The sequence below is a fragment of the Rhamphochromis sp. 'chilingali' genome, assembly GCF_963969265.1.
Source record: "Rhamphochromis sp. 'chilingali' genome assembly, chromosome: 19".
Taxonomy (NCBI): Eukaryota; Metazoa; Chordata; class Actinopteri; order Cichliformes; family Cichlidae; genus Rhamphochromis; species Rhamphochromis sp. 'chilingali'.
Window position 1 is genome coordinate 24,804,615 of NC_137946.1, and position 17,726 is coordinate 24,822,340.

General features: G+C 40.6%; 1 protein-coding gene across 3 annotated transcripts in view; it reads left to right on the forward strand.

Annotated features, from left to right (window-relative positions):
- jade2 (jade family PHD finger 2) overlaps positions 1-17,726 on the forward strand; it is a 233,019-nt gene that overhangs the window by 186,421 nt on the left and 28,872 nt on the right. Inside the window, exons 11-12 of one of the 3 annotated variants that reach the window (XM_080866369.1) lie at positions 1,255-1,378; positions 17,232-17,363. In XM_080866369.1, the coding sequence (XP_080722495.1) occupies positions 1,255-1,378; positions 17,232-17,363 (256 nt within the window). The remainder of the gene's footprint in view (positions 1-1,254; positions 1,379-17,231; positions 17,364-17,726) is intronic. The other 2 variants (XM_080866370.1, XM_080866371.1) reach the window with 2 other exon arrangements.

The following is a 17,726-nucleotide window of genomic DNA, read 5'->3' on the forward strand; positions in this document are numbered from 1 at the left end:
GCCTGAAATCATTAACTAATACTTAATACACTCTTTTTATAACCTCTAGTCTCTCACTTACTCCGGTGTGTTTCTTATTAGGATTAGCCCGGCTTCCATAGCTCGCCTACAGCTGGTGCAAAAAGCACCAATCGATTTTTAACTAGCACAAGCAAGCGAGGGCACATTACTTCAATTCTGACTTCCCTTTACTGGCTTGCAGTTTGTTTGCAAATCCATTTAACTTTTTTTTTTTTTTTTGCTTGTTTGTTTGTTTTGTTTTTATGGTTTTATGTATTGCAAATAGGAACAATTTGCGGCTGCAGCTCCAAAACAGTGGAAAGTTTTGCCATTGCACATGAGACGAGCTCCTTCATCTTTAAATCTTTTTTAAAAACGCTCTTTTATTTCCTGACTTTCGATTTAGTGTCATTTGTTGACTATGAATTTTATGTTCCTCTTTTATGTGCATTCATTATTACCTTCTACAGCTTGTATGCGTCCCTAGAACTTTTACTCTCTGGGCTGTTTTTGTCTTATAGGTTTGGTTTTGTTGTTTGGTCAGACCTGTTTTTCTTTAAATGCTTTATAAAGAAAGTGATATAATAATGGAAATGGGGGGCTAGCGCCTGTACCAGCTGTCGTGGGGTATTTCAAGCAATAATTTGAAACATCTCACAGGTTTTCTGGTCTGATGCGTCCTAGTTAGTGGCTCATTCTTCCTTCATTTTGTGGTTTAATGGTGGGCCCCAAACCATTAAAAAGAAGAAGAAATTTGTATTTTTGACAAAAATAAAAAATTCACCTTAGCTATTTGACTTTTTTAATAACCTAATGACTGTTCAGATATTCAAAATCATGCCTATGTCTAGGATGTCGACATGCTTGGGCTGTCATGTGTTCTGCAGGTGCTGTTGTCATATGAATACACTTATAGCTTATTAGTGCTTAATAGCATGCCATTATTATAAAGTGTTGCCTATTTTAAATTTCATTGGCATTTCCTTGTACTGTTCACAAGTCAGTTCACTATTAAACAATTTACTTAACACAAATATTATATAAAATAATGTGCAAATAATAATTAATTTGTAGCACCAATCATGCAGGTCTGCTGCCATTAGCCAGGTTGTGCTCGAGCACTCGTACTTCCTTGTCATCCAAGTCATCTTGTTTTTGGTTTTTTTGGCTGATCTTTTCACTGCATCATGATAAATTATGTTGCCCGTGCACAAGCCTCTAGTTATAGCTACTGCTCCTCTTCCTGTGTTTCAGGTGCGCAACCTGTGCTACATGGTGACACGGAGGGAGAAAATGAAACACACCCTCTGTGACCTCCAGGAGAAGATCTTCCACCTTCAGATACAACTGCTGGAAGAGGACATGGCTGGAGGTAAGGGTGAGACAAAATGTGAGCATGCGTCTCCACTCATCTAATTGCAGCCATCTAAACGTACCAATATAAAAAGCCTGTTACCTTTCACCCACTCGAGCTCTGCAGCCAATGCCGCCAACACGTACTCTATCCTTCCACCACCCCCCCTTTCCCCCCCAAAAAAGTACAATTTGGAAAGCTCAAGTGTATAACAGTTACATCCAAGCCCTTGCTGCCTGAGTGTGGTGGGTGGATAGTTTTGGAAATGGCCTGTCATCATTTTTGCACAGTAGGCCACACTTGACACCTGCACAGCAAAGAACACTGGAATAATAGTTCAGCCAGATATTGTGACACCGAACATCCGCATAAATGGAGCTCGATTTTCTATCCACTCTACACAGATGACTGACCTTGGTGCATTTTGTGCAGATGCTTTGTGATGGAGAGCAGGAAGGATGAAGAAGGCTGCTTGAGTTGTTCCTGCTGTGGTGGTCAGATAACTGCTCACAGTGAGATTTACTGTCCTAGTGAAACATCCAGGTTAAATGGAGTCTATTTCTTTATATATTTGTATTCTCCTCACAGTTCCCCACTTGCTATCTTCATCTAGAATTGTGGGTTTTTGTCTCTGTGGGTTGTGGAAATATTAGAATTTCACCTGGAAATGAGTCCTTGGTAGAAGCATCACAGATTATTATACGCTGATTGAGCCTTAGTGTAACTATTCCAGACCCAGACTGAGGCCTTCACAGCTTGTGACGCCATTGGTAGAAATTGTGCAGTATGAATATTCGTATTTATAAAGTACCATTTCTCTTGGGTAGACCTGTACAGTTTTTGATGGTATAAAACAGGGAGGTTGAATTGTTGATGCATTTTGGTCTGTTTCAGATGTTTGTGTCTTATAATCCAGTGGTTCTAAAACTGCAGGGGGATAGAGCCACTGAAGGTGGCGCTTGGACAACCAGGAAAAAATCTGGATTAAAACAAAGTCCGTGTAGATTCAAGTCCCACAACCAGCCAGCCATCTTGGAATGAATTTGGACAGTTATTTTGAAGCCCATGTCTAAGTAAATGGAGAGAGACTCATAACTTCAATTTCATGGGTCACGGAGAAATAAAATCTGCTTCTGAAATTTTATTTTATTTATGTTTAAAAGGCACACAACCACAGTGGCATTTAAATCAAACAAGACTTAAGTGTAGACTTTCAGCTTTATTTCAAGGAGTCAATAGAAATATTACAATAACTGTTGAGGAATTACAGCAACTTGTAAACATACCCCCAATTTCCAGCAGGTCAAAGGTGATTGAACGCTTGACAATTAAGTAGTTTCATGGGGATGGCTGCTCTGTACTCAGCCAAAGGCTGCAAAACCAATCAGACAGCACTTCACAGTACAAATGGATACTGGCTCAAAGCATACTGCAAAAGCAACCCGAGAGTTTCTCAAGGCAAAGAAACTGGATTTTCTTCAATGGCCAAGTCAGCCACCTGATCTCAGCCCAACAGAGCAGCTTTTCACTTACTAAAGGCAAAACTGAAGGCAGAGAACAAGCAAAGCAACTGAAGGCAGTTGCAGTAAAAGCCTGGCAGAGCATCTCAGGCAGGGAGGAAACAGCATTTGGTGATGTCCACGTGCTCTAGACTTCAGGCAGTCATTGACAACAATTTCATCCAAGTATTTAAAATTAGATTTAAAATTATTGAGCATCTGTAAAATGGGAGGCCGTGTATAAAAAGGACTCCAATTCCTAAACCGTAAATGCAATACTTTTGCTAAACTGCTGATCCTTTTTCATTATTAATGATAAAAACGGAGTGATGTAGGGCTGGAACATTTTTCTGAAGTGGGGCATGACTTCAAACATTTGATGACCTCTGATGTAATCCTTCAAGACATGTTGAGATCAGCGCTGTCTGGATGTGCTACCATTTGTTGCAGGAAACCCTGTTCTTGTTGTTACTGCACATCACTCTAGTTTTGAGGTTGTTCTCGTGCTGAAGCCTCCTCGATAGCACTTGATATGATGTATAAGACAGAACCTTAGTGACAGTTATCACTACAAACAGAGATTTGTAGTGGGTTAAATAGTTATAGAACAAAAACAGTCATTTAAATTGGTCATATTTGTTGCTATATTGCCATCCTGCTGGAAATTCTGATCTTGTTTTGTTTAGGTTTTTTTATATTGATGATGTTTTAAGAATAGTTGTTAAGAAATTACAGCGATCCGCATCTTTGTTGCTAAAAGGAAGCTTTTCAGTTCGAGGAGTCGTGACCTGCAGCTGTCATGGCGATGACAGTGAAAGCTTGTTGTCATGGTAATACCACTAACGTCTTGCTGGCATGGTAATGATAGTGAACTTCTGTCAGCCTGCTCCTGTGGCTGTGTGTGTGTGTATGTGTGTAGTTGGAGTGTTGAGTTTGCAGTGCTCTTCGTTCCCGAAGAAGACTACACACACATTTACGCACTCAAGTAAATCGAATGCGAACACTTTCACTCTCTCTGTTTCTCCGTAACACACTCCCAAAGGCACACACGCACACACACACCTACACACACAGACACACACACACGCAGTGCAGAGCTCCTGACTCAGCAGATTGCTGCCATCAGGTACCAGGAGCTGTGCTGCTGGCACTAAACAGCCATATCTATTCACACTGCCACAGGAGTTAGATTAGAGAGAATAGTTGGTGTGTGTGTGTGCGTGTGTGTCAGGGAAAAAGAGAGAGCACCAGAGAATGAAGGATGAGGTTGTCTGCTGTAATGATTTGTCGTGTCTCTCAGCATCTTTTCCTTTTAGTATTTTCCACTCTCCATTTCTCTTTATCCTCTTCTTTAATTATTTTTTCTCCTCCATCTGTTTCCCTCTCTCCTTCTCTCATTTGCAGTCTCCTCTAAGGCTCGTATCTTCCTCGTCTGTCTCTTTCAGTTATGTTATTTTGGTTGTCTCATCTGACATCCTGTTTTAGTCAGTCCATCAGTTGTATCGGTCTGGCTTTCCTCCATTTAGACTGATTTCATGGCATTAAAGGTAGGGCTGCTAGATTATGACAGAAATTATCATTATGATGACTTTGGTCAATAACTGTAAGACTGGTTATTTAATATTGTCATTTATGTAGTCACACAGGAAATCTTTTTGAATTGTAAAAATAAAAAATAAAAATACAGATGACTAAGTAGAGAACAAGTGTCAGTTTCTTACCGTGGAGTAGAAACTGACTTTGTTGGCATAAGGAGAGAGGAGACTGTGAGGCGGTGGTAGCCATGCAGAGAGTAATAAAGAAGCCTTCAGGTGAGCAAGCGCAACCATTAGTGATCCTTCAGCAGGTTCACCTGTTGAAACCTTTTACGATGTCTGGACAGACTGGGCAGACCGTAGGCCACCTCCTTCTGGCACCTTGGTTCCATCTGCACTTAAAGACTAATCAACAACATTTAAGGCTTCAGGTGCCAAGGTAACCCTTATTTAGCACCATTTCATATGACAGCTGTATCCTTAGTTCTCATTGGTAGCTGCTTCATTCACTACTCTGCGAATTAAGAAAAATCTAGTTTCACCATTGACTCTGTGTTGCTGGAAATTGCTTCCACTGTAACCGTCAGTGAACTTAGGCTGCAAGAGAAATTTAAAAGACTTATGTTAAGTCGTTATTGATCATGTTCAGTGGGCTCGTATCTTCGGCCAAATCACATGTGATTGCTTGTGTGTCTTTGTAAAATGGGTGAATACGCTGAATACACAAAAACGATGTACAGGCTCGTTTTTTGTGAACATCTTGAGTTGATGTTGGACGATTCACGTTGGGAACCATAGCACTGTTTTTCTTGGCCTTCATGCATTCCTTATACTGGAGTTTGTAGTTTTCAGGCACTATCTGACTGCCATGGTTACAGTCATATTCAGTTGGAGCAATTTGGGGTTCAGTATTTTGCCCAAGGAAGTTCAGGAATGTGGACTGTCCAACACTCATTCTAGGCTGCGCACAAAGCGTTTACAACTATAAGAATCAGGTTTTTCAGATACCCTTAGTTTCCCTTCCATAAACTGCACCACTCTTACTCCCTTTATGGGCTTGTTTCCAGCTTCTTTAACTCACCTAAAACAGATCCACTACCCTCTGTCCGCCTGTCTGTCTCTCATAGTACTTCATCTGTCATCCATGCTCTGTCTGCCATTCTGCATGCCTGTCTGTCATGTCGGGGGCTGCCCGCGTCATGCTTTGTGAGTGCTAGCATGGTTTCAGCAAGGCGGAAAGGCATGCGGGTGATATCCCAAGTGGTCTCCCATCGAGACAGAGAAGCTACACAATGCTGAATGCATAAAGCAGAAAACTGCATTTTGTAGCAAGAAGCACAGAAAGTAAATAAAAACTAATTGAGACGAACTGTGTGCAGAATTTGAAATGGGGAGATTCCCCAAGCCTTTACATGTTTACAAAACGGATGGTCAAGAGTTTTTGTCATTGCTAAATTTTAAAGTATACGCACAAAATAATTCAAATTTTAACTTGTTCCGCGTGAGGGATGTGAATTAGCTCTCTCCTTCTGTGGCCTCACTTTAATGATTGGTTTCTGGGCTCAACTGCTTGCTTCATTTGTATTTTCATTATATTCTGGATAGGTCCAAAATACAATGGGTACCTACAGTTACACTTTTAGATATTTTAAATGGGGGTAAAAGACTTTCTTGTAAGAATTAATGACATTAGATACTTTGATGTCATTTTAATTTTACACCAGTGATTAGAAGCAGAGAATTTCTAACAGCAGCTGTCTGACAGCAGTCAGTCAGCTACCACAATCAGCACAAATGTACAGTTTCTGATAAGCTTTTGTTTTGATTTTAACTTTGCTCCCAGTCTCTTGTAGTAATCAGTTGAAGACTGATGCCATCAAGCGTGTATGTCCTCTTGCAAATTAGGAAAACTAATACATGGCCATGCTGAAGTGTTGTCAAGCCTGTTCTTGCTGTTAGCTGTGAAATTAAACGACAGGTTTCGTTGAAGGTAGGTGCAGAAAGGAAAACGCAGTCCATTTTCCATTTTGCATGAATGCTAAAAGGTCATTTGAACTCATTTTTGGGTTGCTGGTAGACAACATGATGGCATCGTAACATCTAATATAGATAAAAACCTTCAGGGGCACACGTTGTAACCGTGTGCCACGTTTGCCTCTTCAAGTCCTAATTGTGTAGGAGGTGTTGGCAGCCAAAGAAACAAACACACACTCACAAACAGGGATTTTGCATATTGTAGTAAGAAGCTGTCAATTTATGGTCAAAACTAGGATATGGGAATTGTTTTATTTCAATTCTGACACAATTAATATTATATGTGGGCTTTTTGTCAAGAAGCGGGTGAAAATTATTTTAGCAGTTAAGCTCCTTTCCTTTTCATTGAGGACTATCTGTAGGTGTGCTGTAGGGACAGTGGCTGTAGTGCAGTGTAGTAAGTGAACACGCTCTGGTTAAGCCAAGGTAACATGTTCTTTTTAGGTTTTGAAAAAGCTTGACTACTTTAAAGAAAGCCATAAAAGAAACTCATATCACACTTAAACCTCCTCTTCTCTTGTCAGGCCTTTAGAATAACAGTATTTCTTCCTTGTAACTACTAAAGCTGGAGCTGGAGTCAGGTTTCCTTATTAATTTTGTGCTGGTTTAAGTTTTATCTATCGCTTACCAGCCTGCATTGCTCATTCTTATGCGTTTTTTTGTAATTTGTCAATGTAACAAATTGTTGTACAGCACTATGCGGGTAATATTTTTTGCCTTTAGTGGACACACCTGCAAAAACAGCTCCAGTTATAATCCCCATTGTAGGTAGGACTTCTTGAAAAGTGCATACACATGCTCTCACGCAGCATTATTATTATGCAGATAGTGCACTGCATTTATATTCTGGCTCAAACCCAACCGTGACAAGCTGACAGCGGTTAGTATTGGCCTCTCTGATCTGCTTTCAGCAAGTGTGTGTGTGTTTATGTGTGTAGGAGTGCGAGGAAGACAGAGAAAATAAGGACAGAGGAAGACGAGGATGGGAAGGGACAAGAAGGTAATGGGATGAAAGAAGTAGTGGAAGAAGAGAGGGAAGCTGAAGTAGCTACAATGAGAGAGAAATAGCAAAAGGATGGAACAAAAGGTGGCGAGAGGGAGGAAAAGACAGTAGGGGAGGGGAGGAAGTGGGAAAAAACTTTCTCACATTGCACTAATGAGCTCAGGTAAGAAATGGGACACAGTGGCTACACACATACATAGACGCTGCAGTTCAGTGCGCCTAGAAAGAGGGAAAATTAATCATACACTTCAAAAAGACAAATCCCCCGGTGCTGTTGCACCTTCTAAACAAGAAAGGGAAGGAGGTTTTCAGGGAGGGAGTAATACTGTGGAGATTGAGAAAAAGCAAACAGCAGAACGTATAAAAAAAAAAAAGTTTAAAAAAGAAAGCCCAGATCTGACAAAAACATGTTTAAAAAAAAAGGTCTCTTGTGCTGATGGTTGGATTTGTGGAGAGATTACAACCTGCAGGGAGGAAGTTTCCACACATTCAAGCAGAGCCTGCAGGCGTCCTTGAAAACCCACAGACTAGTTTTTTCTCCTATTGCATGCTGTAGAACATATAAAAGAACAAGATAAGATTAGGAAAGGGGGGGGTGTTGGAAACGGTCGCTGGGAGATCAGAGGATAAGATGGTGCTTCTGTCAAAACAAAGAAAGAAATTATAATTTAGAAGCTGTGTGAAGAAGCGTTCCCTCTGGGAGCTCCCTCAAAGATCCCCCGGCGTTAATGGCCTCTGCAGTTTCAGCAACAGCCATAAAATAAATTGGAAAAACGGGGGAGAGTGTCGAGGAGATGTACCTGCGCTGTTTTACAGAAATGGGGGGGAAAAAAGTTTCACGCAGTCATACATAACTCCTACAACCTTCACACCAGCGTCAAGTGGTTTTACAGACCCACCGTCCTTGGAATTCACATGGATAAAGATTTAGACAAATTTCCTAAATGTATCTTTAAGAGGGAAAAGTGGAAGACGAAGATGCATGCACTCACCAAGTGTACATTACTGTTTATTAGGGCATACAAAGACTAGCTATCAGGTCACATGTATTGCTCCAAACATGGCTTTTCCCCAGCCTCCTTTGTCTTCATGGTCTTGATTTTTACCACAGTGCTGACTGGAAAATTTTTTTTTAAAATGGGCAGACTTTCCAGGAAATTTCCAGGAATTAAATGATACCAATAACAGGTCGTCTCTGTTTAAACAACAGAGGTTTATAACACCAGCTGGCTCCCCCAGTGATTTAAGTCTGTCCTGTTTAAAGACCAAATTATTTGAATGCGTGTTTCAGTTTCTGAGTTGCTTTAGATTCGGGTAATAGATGTTTGCCAGCAATCCAAGTTCTATTTAAACATTTCTTTGCTTTCTGACAAGTCGTAGTGCACCTTACAGGGCACCGAGAACTGCAGCGGTAAAGAGGTACTGTGTAAATTTGCCCTGCCAGCAGTGTAATCTCAATAAATTTACTTCCCTCTGTAGGTAAGTCAGGTTTAAATAGCTGATATTTGAGGCTCCAAGGTAAGCTTTTGATTTACTCATTTCTGTTGTGGAGCAGCGAATTCAAGAAAATCTTTTTTTACTCATCTGGCACATTTAATGCAAAACCTGATGTTGAGACAGGAAGGATGCCAGCTTTGTTTTTGGTGCAGATACAGGCGAAGTAAGGAAGCACATAGTCGTAGATGCTATCTTCTCGAAAGGAGTCTAGCACCGATAAGAACCGCGTATCACAGCAGACGTCTGAATGAAAAGAGCCTCTGTGTTTCCTTTGAGGAACAATAAAACAGTGAAAAGTGGAGGAGTGGAAATATTATGGCAGAGAGAAGTGTAAAAAATTTCATAATTTAACAAAAAAGCTAACCACTTTCCCTCTTTATTTCAAAATTTTTCGTTGGTTGGTTCAGTTCGTCTAAAATTTTAATTCTGCCATAAAGACGACTTTTAATGACCTCCCCTGTTTCTTTAATTACAAGTTTTGATACATCAGAATATATCAGTAAAGATGAGATTTGACAACCAATTGAATAGGTTCACTAACTTCACTAGAAACCCCTCTGTTCATAAAAGAGAAACAAGAGTTACCTGTAGTAGGCATCCAAATGGGAAAGAGTTAAGGCTCTAAAAGGTTTTCCACACCATTAACCTCCAATAACTTTAACAGTTTTCACTTTATATAACTTTTCAAATCGAATATTTCCAAGTATCCTCCTGTCTTTGAGGATGTCCAGCACACGCCTGCGTGTAAGACCTTTTTGTGTTTATTGCTGACTGTTTTTATAGCATCACCATCCCTTTGAAAATGTGAATATTCCTAAATAAAAATGGAAAGATTTTTAGTCCACATAAACACACAGTACAACCAAATACTCTGCCTTTTTTCTTAACATTTGGCGTTGTGCTCTTACTGAACTAAGCTTTCACACTCGTCTCTCTGGACACACACAGAGGTAGTCTCAGTGTGAAATCGCTCTCTGGTCTCTCTCAGCTCCATTCATGCATGTCCTGCTCCTCCATGCTAAAGTAACCATGAGGACAGCCTGCTGGTGGCAATGACAACCACACACACAAGTAACACACACGCCTTTAAAAAGGTCTATTCTGGATGTTACAGAGCATCTATGATATAATACTGTGTGTATTTTTTAATATAAGATCAAATTTGATATAAGATCAAATTGAGCGCTCAGCTACATTGAATCATTCAGCCCATCATTTGGCCTGACCCCTTTGGTCCTTACTAAATAAATATCTCAGCAGCTTCTGGATGATAAAAGACTCTGTAGAGACGTGCCCTGAGCTTTCCTCTAACTCCTCCATGAATTTGACATTTGTGGTTCTGAGTGAAATACCTGAACAACTATTGAACAGGGCGCAAAAGACATTCAATCCAGATGAAAAGTCTCACTCAGGGTAAAATGTAACAAACCTGATATCAATTATGTTTCATGTAGACCCAAAAAATGTTTAAAAAACACCTTATTAAGTTTACTTTATGACCAAGTTTCTAATAAATGACTCCATAGTGTGTTTATATGTGTATTGCTTATGAACTCCTACAGCATTCTCATACAGATGTATGGGATAAATAGCATTATTATGATTAATAAATAAGTATTTCTTATCTTAACACAAAGCTCGGTGCACTGTCATGTTTACCAACCAGCTTTAATGGTTGTTTCTTCCTTTATTTAAAAAAAAAAATCAGTCTTTTGTTTTGTTTTGCTTTGTTTTTTGCAGATTTTCACAGAAAATGTATTTTTTTAATAAAAACGAGGAGACTGGTTTTAAACTGGTTTTAACGAGGAATTAAACTTTGTTCCATTTCCTGCTGCGAACTGCACAACAAGGGTCATCTGGTGGTAAAAAATAAAAAAAAACAACAGCTGCTGCTAATAAAAAGTCAAAAGAAGAAAAGAGAAATGTGCTCGCAAAAGAGCTGCTGCTCATTATGCGGCACATAAAAATAATTAAAAGCGATAAATTGGGCTTTTCTGTGTTTTTAATTTTCACATTACAATTTTTTTTTAAATCCAGTAAATTATTTGCTGTACTGTTTAGACACTCGCTGTAGTTTTCAGATAATCTATTTCGACCGTTTCACCCTTTTTAAAACCTCGCTATGATCTCGCAGCTGCCACCTGCTGTACTGGTGCATGCATGCGCACACAAGCATGTATATATAAACATGATGCACAGCAGCAGGAGAGTCAGTGAGCCGTGCAGTCAGGACTCTGTTTGTGTAAACAGCGAGAGCCTGTTACAACAAGACATTCCAACATTAAGGGCTCCCCATGTTATACAATGGGAGGGAGAGATGGAGATCATCGCTGTGCTGTATATGCGAGGCTCACTGAAGTATGACTGCATGGGTCTGCGCCGTTTCCTGGCCTGCTGTGTGTGCAGACATGTGTGTGGAGTGTGCATGTGTTTGTCATTATCTGGTAAACGTAGAACTCGGCAATCCTCTTTCTGTTCAGTTATGGCATCACAAATAATGGGCCTGAAATGATTAGCCAGTTATGAAAACATTTTGATAATCCATTAATCATTAGGGTTGGTTTTTTGTACCGAGCAAAAACACTATCCATTATCTAACTCCAGCTCTGATTGTTACACACAGAATATCTTGAAGGTTTGGGTGGACAAAACAACCAATAATAATATCTCACATTTGGGCAAATTTGCAACAGTTTTTCTTAGGTAATATTCTGACTACCAATTAAAAGAGACAATGATAAACCAATAATTAGTTTCAGCCCTAATTGAATTACTCTCAGTATAAGAAAACATATTTTATTGTAATGTATTATTACACCATATTTTTTATGTAAAATCACCGGAAAAACCAACAAGCACCTACACAGCTTTTCACTTGTTACATTTTTAGTTATTGTTGAATGAGCCCCTGAACCCTTATTTATCTATTTATGGACCTTGGTGCAACTCCTGCATTCGTCCACAGTCTGAAACGAGCCGTTTTAGATCCGTTTAAGACAGCCTTGTCCTTATTGGCTGTCCCCCACAAGCACAAGGTTTGAATAACAAGTGGGTGGAGCTTCTGTGGTCACAGCTAGGGATGTGCAACCATATTGGGGAAATCCCTTCTCTATGTCATCATACAGACCCAAGAGTAGAGGAAAACTATTGGACATTCTGCTCATGTTTAATATAAACATCCATCATAGTGACAGTATACAGTATCTAGGCAAGTAAAGAAAAACATGTTAGGTGAACCAAGTGCCCCTCTGACCATTTTTAGGAAGCAGTTACCTTAAAACAGAAGACTGACCCTTCAGTGTCTTATTTATTAAACACAGAGCTTCTCACTAAATAATACTTGAATGTTTTTGTTATTATGCACCCGTGACATTATCTTCTTAATTCTCTGAGGTCTAAGTCATTACCAGTGATAATCCAGCCCTGACCCTAACTGTGGGCAATTAGCACAAAAGCATTTTTGTTTTTTATTTCACTGTTCTTACAGGTTTGGGCAATAAAGGACCAAAGAAAAGAATCACCTGCCTTACTTGCATTAAAATCTACTTCTTTTTTTCCATATGATCCATTTTGGCTCTTAAATTTAAGGTAGAGTTACCACCCAAGGTAAATAACAAAGGATTTTTACATATGTGTTAAATGTTGTAAATGCCCCATCTTTTTATTTGTCTCTATCATGGCTGGCACTGCATATGAAACACTGGATTGCATTGTGTCTGTGAAGGTTCTCAGTCATCCAGGTCATCGTAGTCAAAGGAACTTGCAAAGAAAAGCGTCTGGACTTCTTTAAGTTGCTTGAAGACGTTTCACCTCTCATCTGAGAAGCTTCTTCAGTTCTAAGGTCAAATGGTGGGGAGTCCCAGATATAACCTAGTGGGAGTGACCCCCCACAGAGGGACAAAAGGACCCCCTGATGATCCTCTAATCGCCTGAGCCAAGGTGTGAAACTGGGTGTGGGTCCCAATCAGCCAGAGTTTCGGGTGAGCTCATTGTGAAACCTGGCCCCACCTTATCATGCAAATTCCTGAGGTCAGATGGCCCAGGATGTGAGTGGGCGTTAAGGCGTCTGGGAAGGGATCTCAAAACTGGATTATAGATGGCAGAGTTGGTGTCGTAAACCCCCGCCTCTGTTCAAAGATGGTCGCTCACAGGGGACATAGATGGCTTCTTTCACTCCTCTTTCAAACCATCTGTCCTCTCTGTCCAAAATGTGAACATTGGCATCCTCGAAAGAATGTCCTTTGTTCTTAAGATGCAGATGGACTGCTGAGTCTTGTCAGACAAAAACTGGTTCACCCGAAAGACAAAACGCCAAAACACAGACTTAACAATGTGGTGTATGCTGTACAGTGCAGCGAGGAATGCCCAGACCTCTACATTGGAGAGACCAAACAGCCACTTCACAAGCGCATGGCACAACACAGAAGAGCCACCTCCACAGGACAAGACTCAGCAGTCCATCTGCATCTTAAGGTCAAAGGTCACTCTTTCGAGGATGCCAATGTTCACATTTTGGACAGAGAGGACAGATGGTTTGAAAGAGGAGTGAAAGAAGCCATCTATGTCCACTGTGAGCGACCATCTTTGAACAGAGGCGGTGGTTTACGACACCAACTCTGCCATCTATAATCCAGTTTTGAGATCCCTTCCCAGACGCCTTAACGCCCACTCACATCCTGGGCCATCTGACCTCAGGAATTCGCATGATAAGGTGGGGCCAGGTTTCACAATGAACACACCCGAAACTCTGGCTGATTGGGACCCACGCCCAGTTTCACACCTTGGCTCAGGCGATTAGAGGATCATCAGGGGGTCCTTTTGTCCCTCTGTGGGGGGTCACTCCCACTAGGTTTACATCTGGGACTCTCCACCATTTGACCTTAGAACTGAAGAAGCTTCTCGGATGAGAGGTGAAACGTCTTCAAGCAACTTAAAGAAGTCCAGACGCTTTTCTTTGCAAGTTCCTTTGACTGGATTGCATTGGCCACCTACGGGTTACACTGTAGGCTCTGCAAAGATTCACTAAAGAAGTCTAAATCAGACATTACACCTGAAAGGGTTAATAAATTGCATTAATAGTTTGAGGATCTTTTTTTTTTTTGTTTTGTGCATTGTCATTACAAAGAACTAGGCTTCACTTCTTTCTGTAAGAAACATCTATGTCTTCCACACTTTTCAACCAAGAATCAATTTTACCTGATGTTTGCCTGAGTAAATGCGACTGGGCTTGTTGCCTCTGCCTTCTGTGAGGATTTATGGCAGTTGGCAGTTTGCAGCAGCTGACTGAAACTACACTGGAAATGAGAATATTGAATATAAAACTTGATTTATCTTTTATTTAGCTCACTTTTTTATTTATCTTCCAGGATTCGTGTTTGACTGATATTTTTGTTAACGTTAAACTTACCCCATGCGGGACTTCACAGAACCCCTGGCAGTACCACCATTTGACAAGCACTGCATTAGACAGTATTACAGTATCTTTCACGGTGTGTACTTATCAGTGTTTCTTGTGTTTCCTGCCACGCTCCCTGCTGAAGGGAGTGAGCGAGGTCTCCTAGAGCGAGAGGACAGCTCCCAGCAGGGAGGCGCTCTGCAGGGCTCTGTTACATGCCATAAAGTGTGTGTGTCAGCATGCTCACAGGCCTTGAAGACTGATACACAACTGATGCATGTGCTTTTTGCACACATAAAATGTGTCTAAATGGTGGGCTAGGCTGTTAGGGAGACTGAAGAACACACACTGCAATTCTGAACAATCCTAAATAAAATGATAGTTGACAGAGACCCCCCTGCTGTCCACATCAACCCAGAGGCATTTTGCTTATCGGCAATATCTTGACAATATAAGAATACAAAACGGCTTTTTAACCTGAATCCACTCACGTAGATAACCCCATGACTAGACTTTGTTTTAACTTTTAGGTTAACTGAGGTAACATCCATCAAGGCCACATGGGGCAGGGATAGCTCAGTAGGTAAAGTGGTTGCCCCATGATCGGAAGGTCGGCGGTTTGAATCCACTTAACGGCTACCCTGAGGTACCCCTGAGCAAGGTACCGTCCCTACACACTGCTCCCCGGGCGCCTGCTTCACTGAGTGAATGGGTCAAATGCAGAGAAAAACAAGTAATTTCCCCATGGGGATCAATAAAGTATCTATTATTATTATTATTATGGGTCCACATGGACAGCCTTACCCTGAAACTTCAACTGGAATACTAAACAACCTTTACAACAAGCATTAACATGCGCCACAGTCAGCTGCGGTTTATCAGAGTAGAGCAGAAGTGAAAATGAGCTGCTGAAGATGAACTGTGGCTCCAAACCACTAAACCTCATTAGAAGGGGAGTCACATTTGGCCAAGCTGATAAAAAGGTGTAAACCTGTCACCAGGTCTCATAATAACGCTGTCAAATACAGCAATAAAAACGTGTTACTATAGCTGCATGGCAGTAAAACCGATTAGCAGTGAAGGTTTCTGTTTGGGCTGTTTTGTGCACTCACTAACCACCTAGGTACATCTGTTCAACTGCTCGTTAACACTAACATGTAATCAGCCATTCACACGGCAGCGCCGCAGTGCATTTACACATCTAAACATGGTAAAGAACCGCTGAAATTGACACCGCGCATAAAAATAGGAAAGAAAGGTCATTTAAGTGGCTTTAAACATGCCATGACTGTTGGAGCTGGTCTGAGTATTTCAGACGAGCAACAACTGCATATCAGTAACTGCTGATACGCTGGGATTTTTCCATACAGTCATCTTTAGGATTTACAAATCCTAAAAAAAAGATATCCAGCAAACAGGAGTTCTGTGGGGTAAAAAGCTAGGGGAGACTACTTCGAGCTGATAAGAAATTACCTTTTACCAAGGTATGCAGATGACCATCTCTCAACACAAAGATGTGGTCTTCTGCTGCTGTAGCCCATCGGTGGCAGAAGACCACACTGGGAGGCTACAGTTGACAAAGGCTCGTTAAAATTAGACAATAGAAGAAAATATTGCCAAGTCTGATGGCATTAAGATGGTAGCGTTAGAAGTTAGTTTAATTAGCATGAAATCCTGCCTTGCGTCACACAGTTAACCACGATTACACACGGTTTTGGGCATCCTAGTACCAACTTGTTAAAATTCCACAACCCACCTGAGTGTTGGGTTGACCTCATGGCTGCTTTCGATCAAAACGTGCGCCATTCACAAAGTTCAGATCATCTAAAACTAGTTTCTTAAAGATGACATTGAGTTAACCGTACTCAAATGGCCTCCACAGTTATCAGTCAAATAGAGCACCTTATGAATGCGGGGTAACGAGAGATTTGCATCGATGTGCAATGACAAATCTGCAGCAACTGTGTGATGGGATGTTGGAATGTTTCCAGCAGAAATGATTAATTAAGGTAGTTCTGAAGGCTAAAGTTGGCCCAATGCGTTAGTAACAAGATATACCTAATAAAGTGTCCAGTGAGTTTAGTTAGGGAGCTACTGTGTCTGAGGAAGGGCATGCCTGTCTAAACTATCAGTAAATCACTGGTCCCTGAATGGTTGTAGGGAGTTTCCGCTTGTTTTAGTTGTCCTTTCAGGATCAAACTTCTATCATTTTTTGTTCAGTCTCAAAAAACAGAATTTTTGGTGTGCAGGCGGCTGTTTTCTCTCGAAAAGCTCTGCTTTCTTAGCACCAAACAGCAGAAAGACGCTATCAGCAGCTACCTCAAACACAGTGGAGCTTTATGGAGCTTAAGAGCTTTGTATTTCCCAGAAGAGTCAGTAGAGACCAAAAACAGCAAAAAGAGAGAGAATATTTGAGTTATGTCTGACATTACTGAATGATAATATTGCTCTTTGGAGGCTACTTTTCTTAAACGGTGAGGGCAAAATGTACTTCTCAAAGGCCTGTTTTACACTCTGCCAAACTTTTCCCAATATAACATTTTCTGGTGTTTTTTTTTTCTTCCTTCAGAAATTATTCGTCTCATAAACTACAAGGAGCTCCCTCTGTAAAACTAATTTTCCTTGAGATTGAAATAATATTGGTGTCATGCAGTAATTTTTAAATTATATAAAACAAAGAAATACAGCTTTCTTTTTTTATTCTTATCAATTGTTCAAATAAGGACAAACATGCTCTTAATTATGTATCTTTTTGCACTATTTTCTCCAACTTGAAACTTCACTTTCTTACTCAAACTGCACCTGAAAAGAAGACATTCCCCAAGCTCAGTGACACTTTTTGGTTAAATCAAGATTAAATTGAATAAATCAACTAAATCCCTAAAATGGGCCTGTCTTCTGTGTCTCCTTGCAGAGAAAACCCAGAAGGGAGAAAAGAGGAAGCAGAATGGAGTGAAGGATAAAGGGAAGGAGAGAAGGAAGAATAGTCCTGAGAAGAAAAAGGAGAGATGGAAGTCAGAGAACGGCTCCATGCTTAAAGAGCTAGGTACATTGTGTGTGCGTGGGTGGGTGGCTGCGTTTCCTGCAGTGTTTGCAGTTTTTCCAAACTACACGTCATAGGCTGAACCTGTGTGTGTCTGTGTGTGTGTTTGTGCATTTGTATAAGAAGGTGCCCACAGTTTTGTAGCCTTGATGCTTGATATACAATCCCTTAGTGCAAAACACCAAGACCTTACAAAAACTGAAAATCTAAGGATTTTACAGTTACACTTTGCCCTATAAACACACTATTAGATGATTTTGTCTTGAATAAATTATTTATCCGCTAATAATCAGTTTTTATACTGCCACTTTAGCATCCTCTCCACACTCTGTGTGTGTGCTATTTTGCCTTTTTTAAAATTTTCTT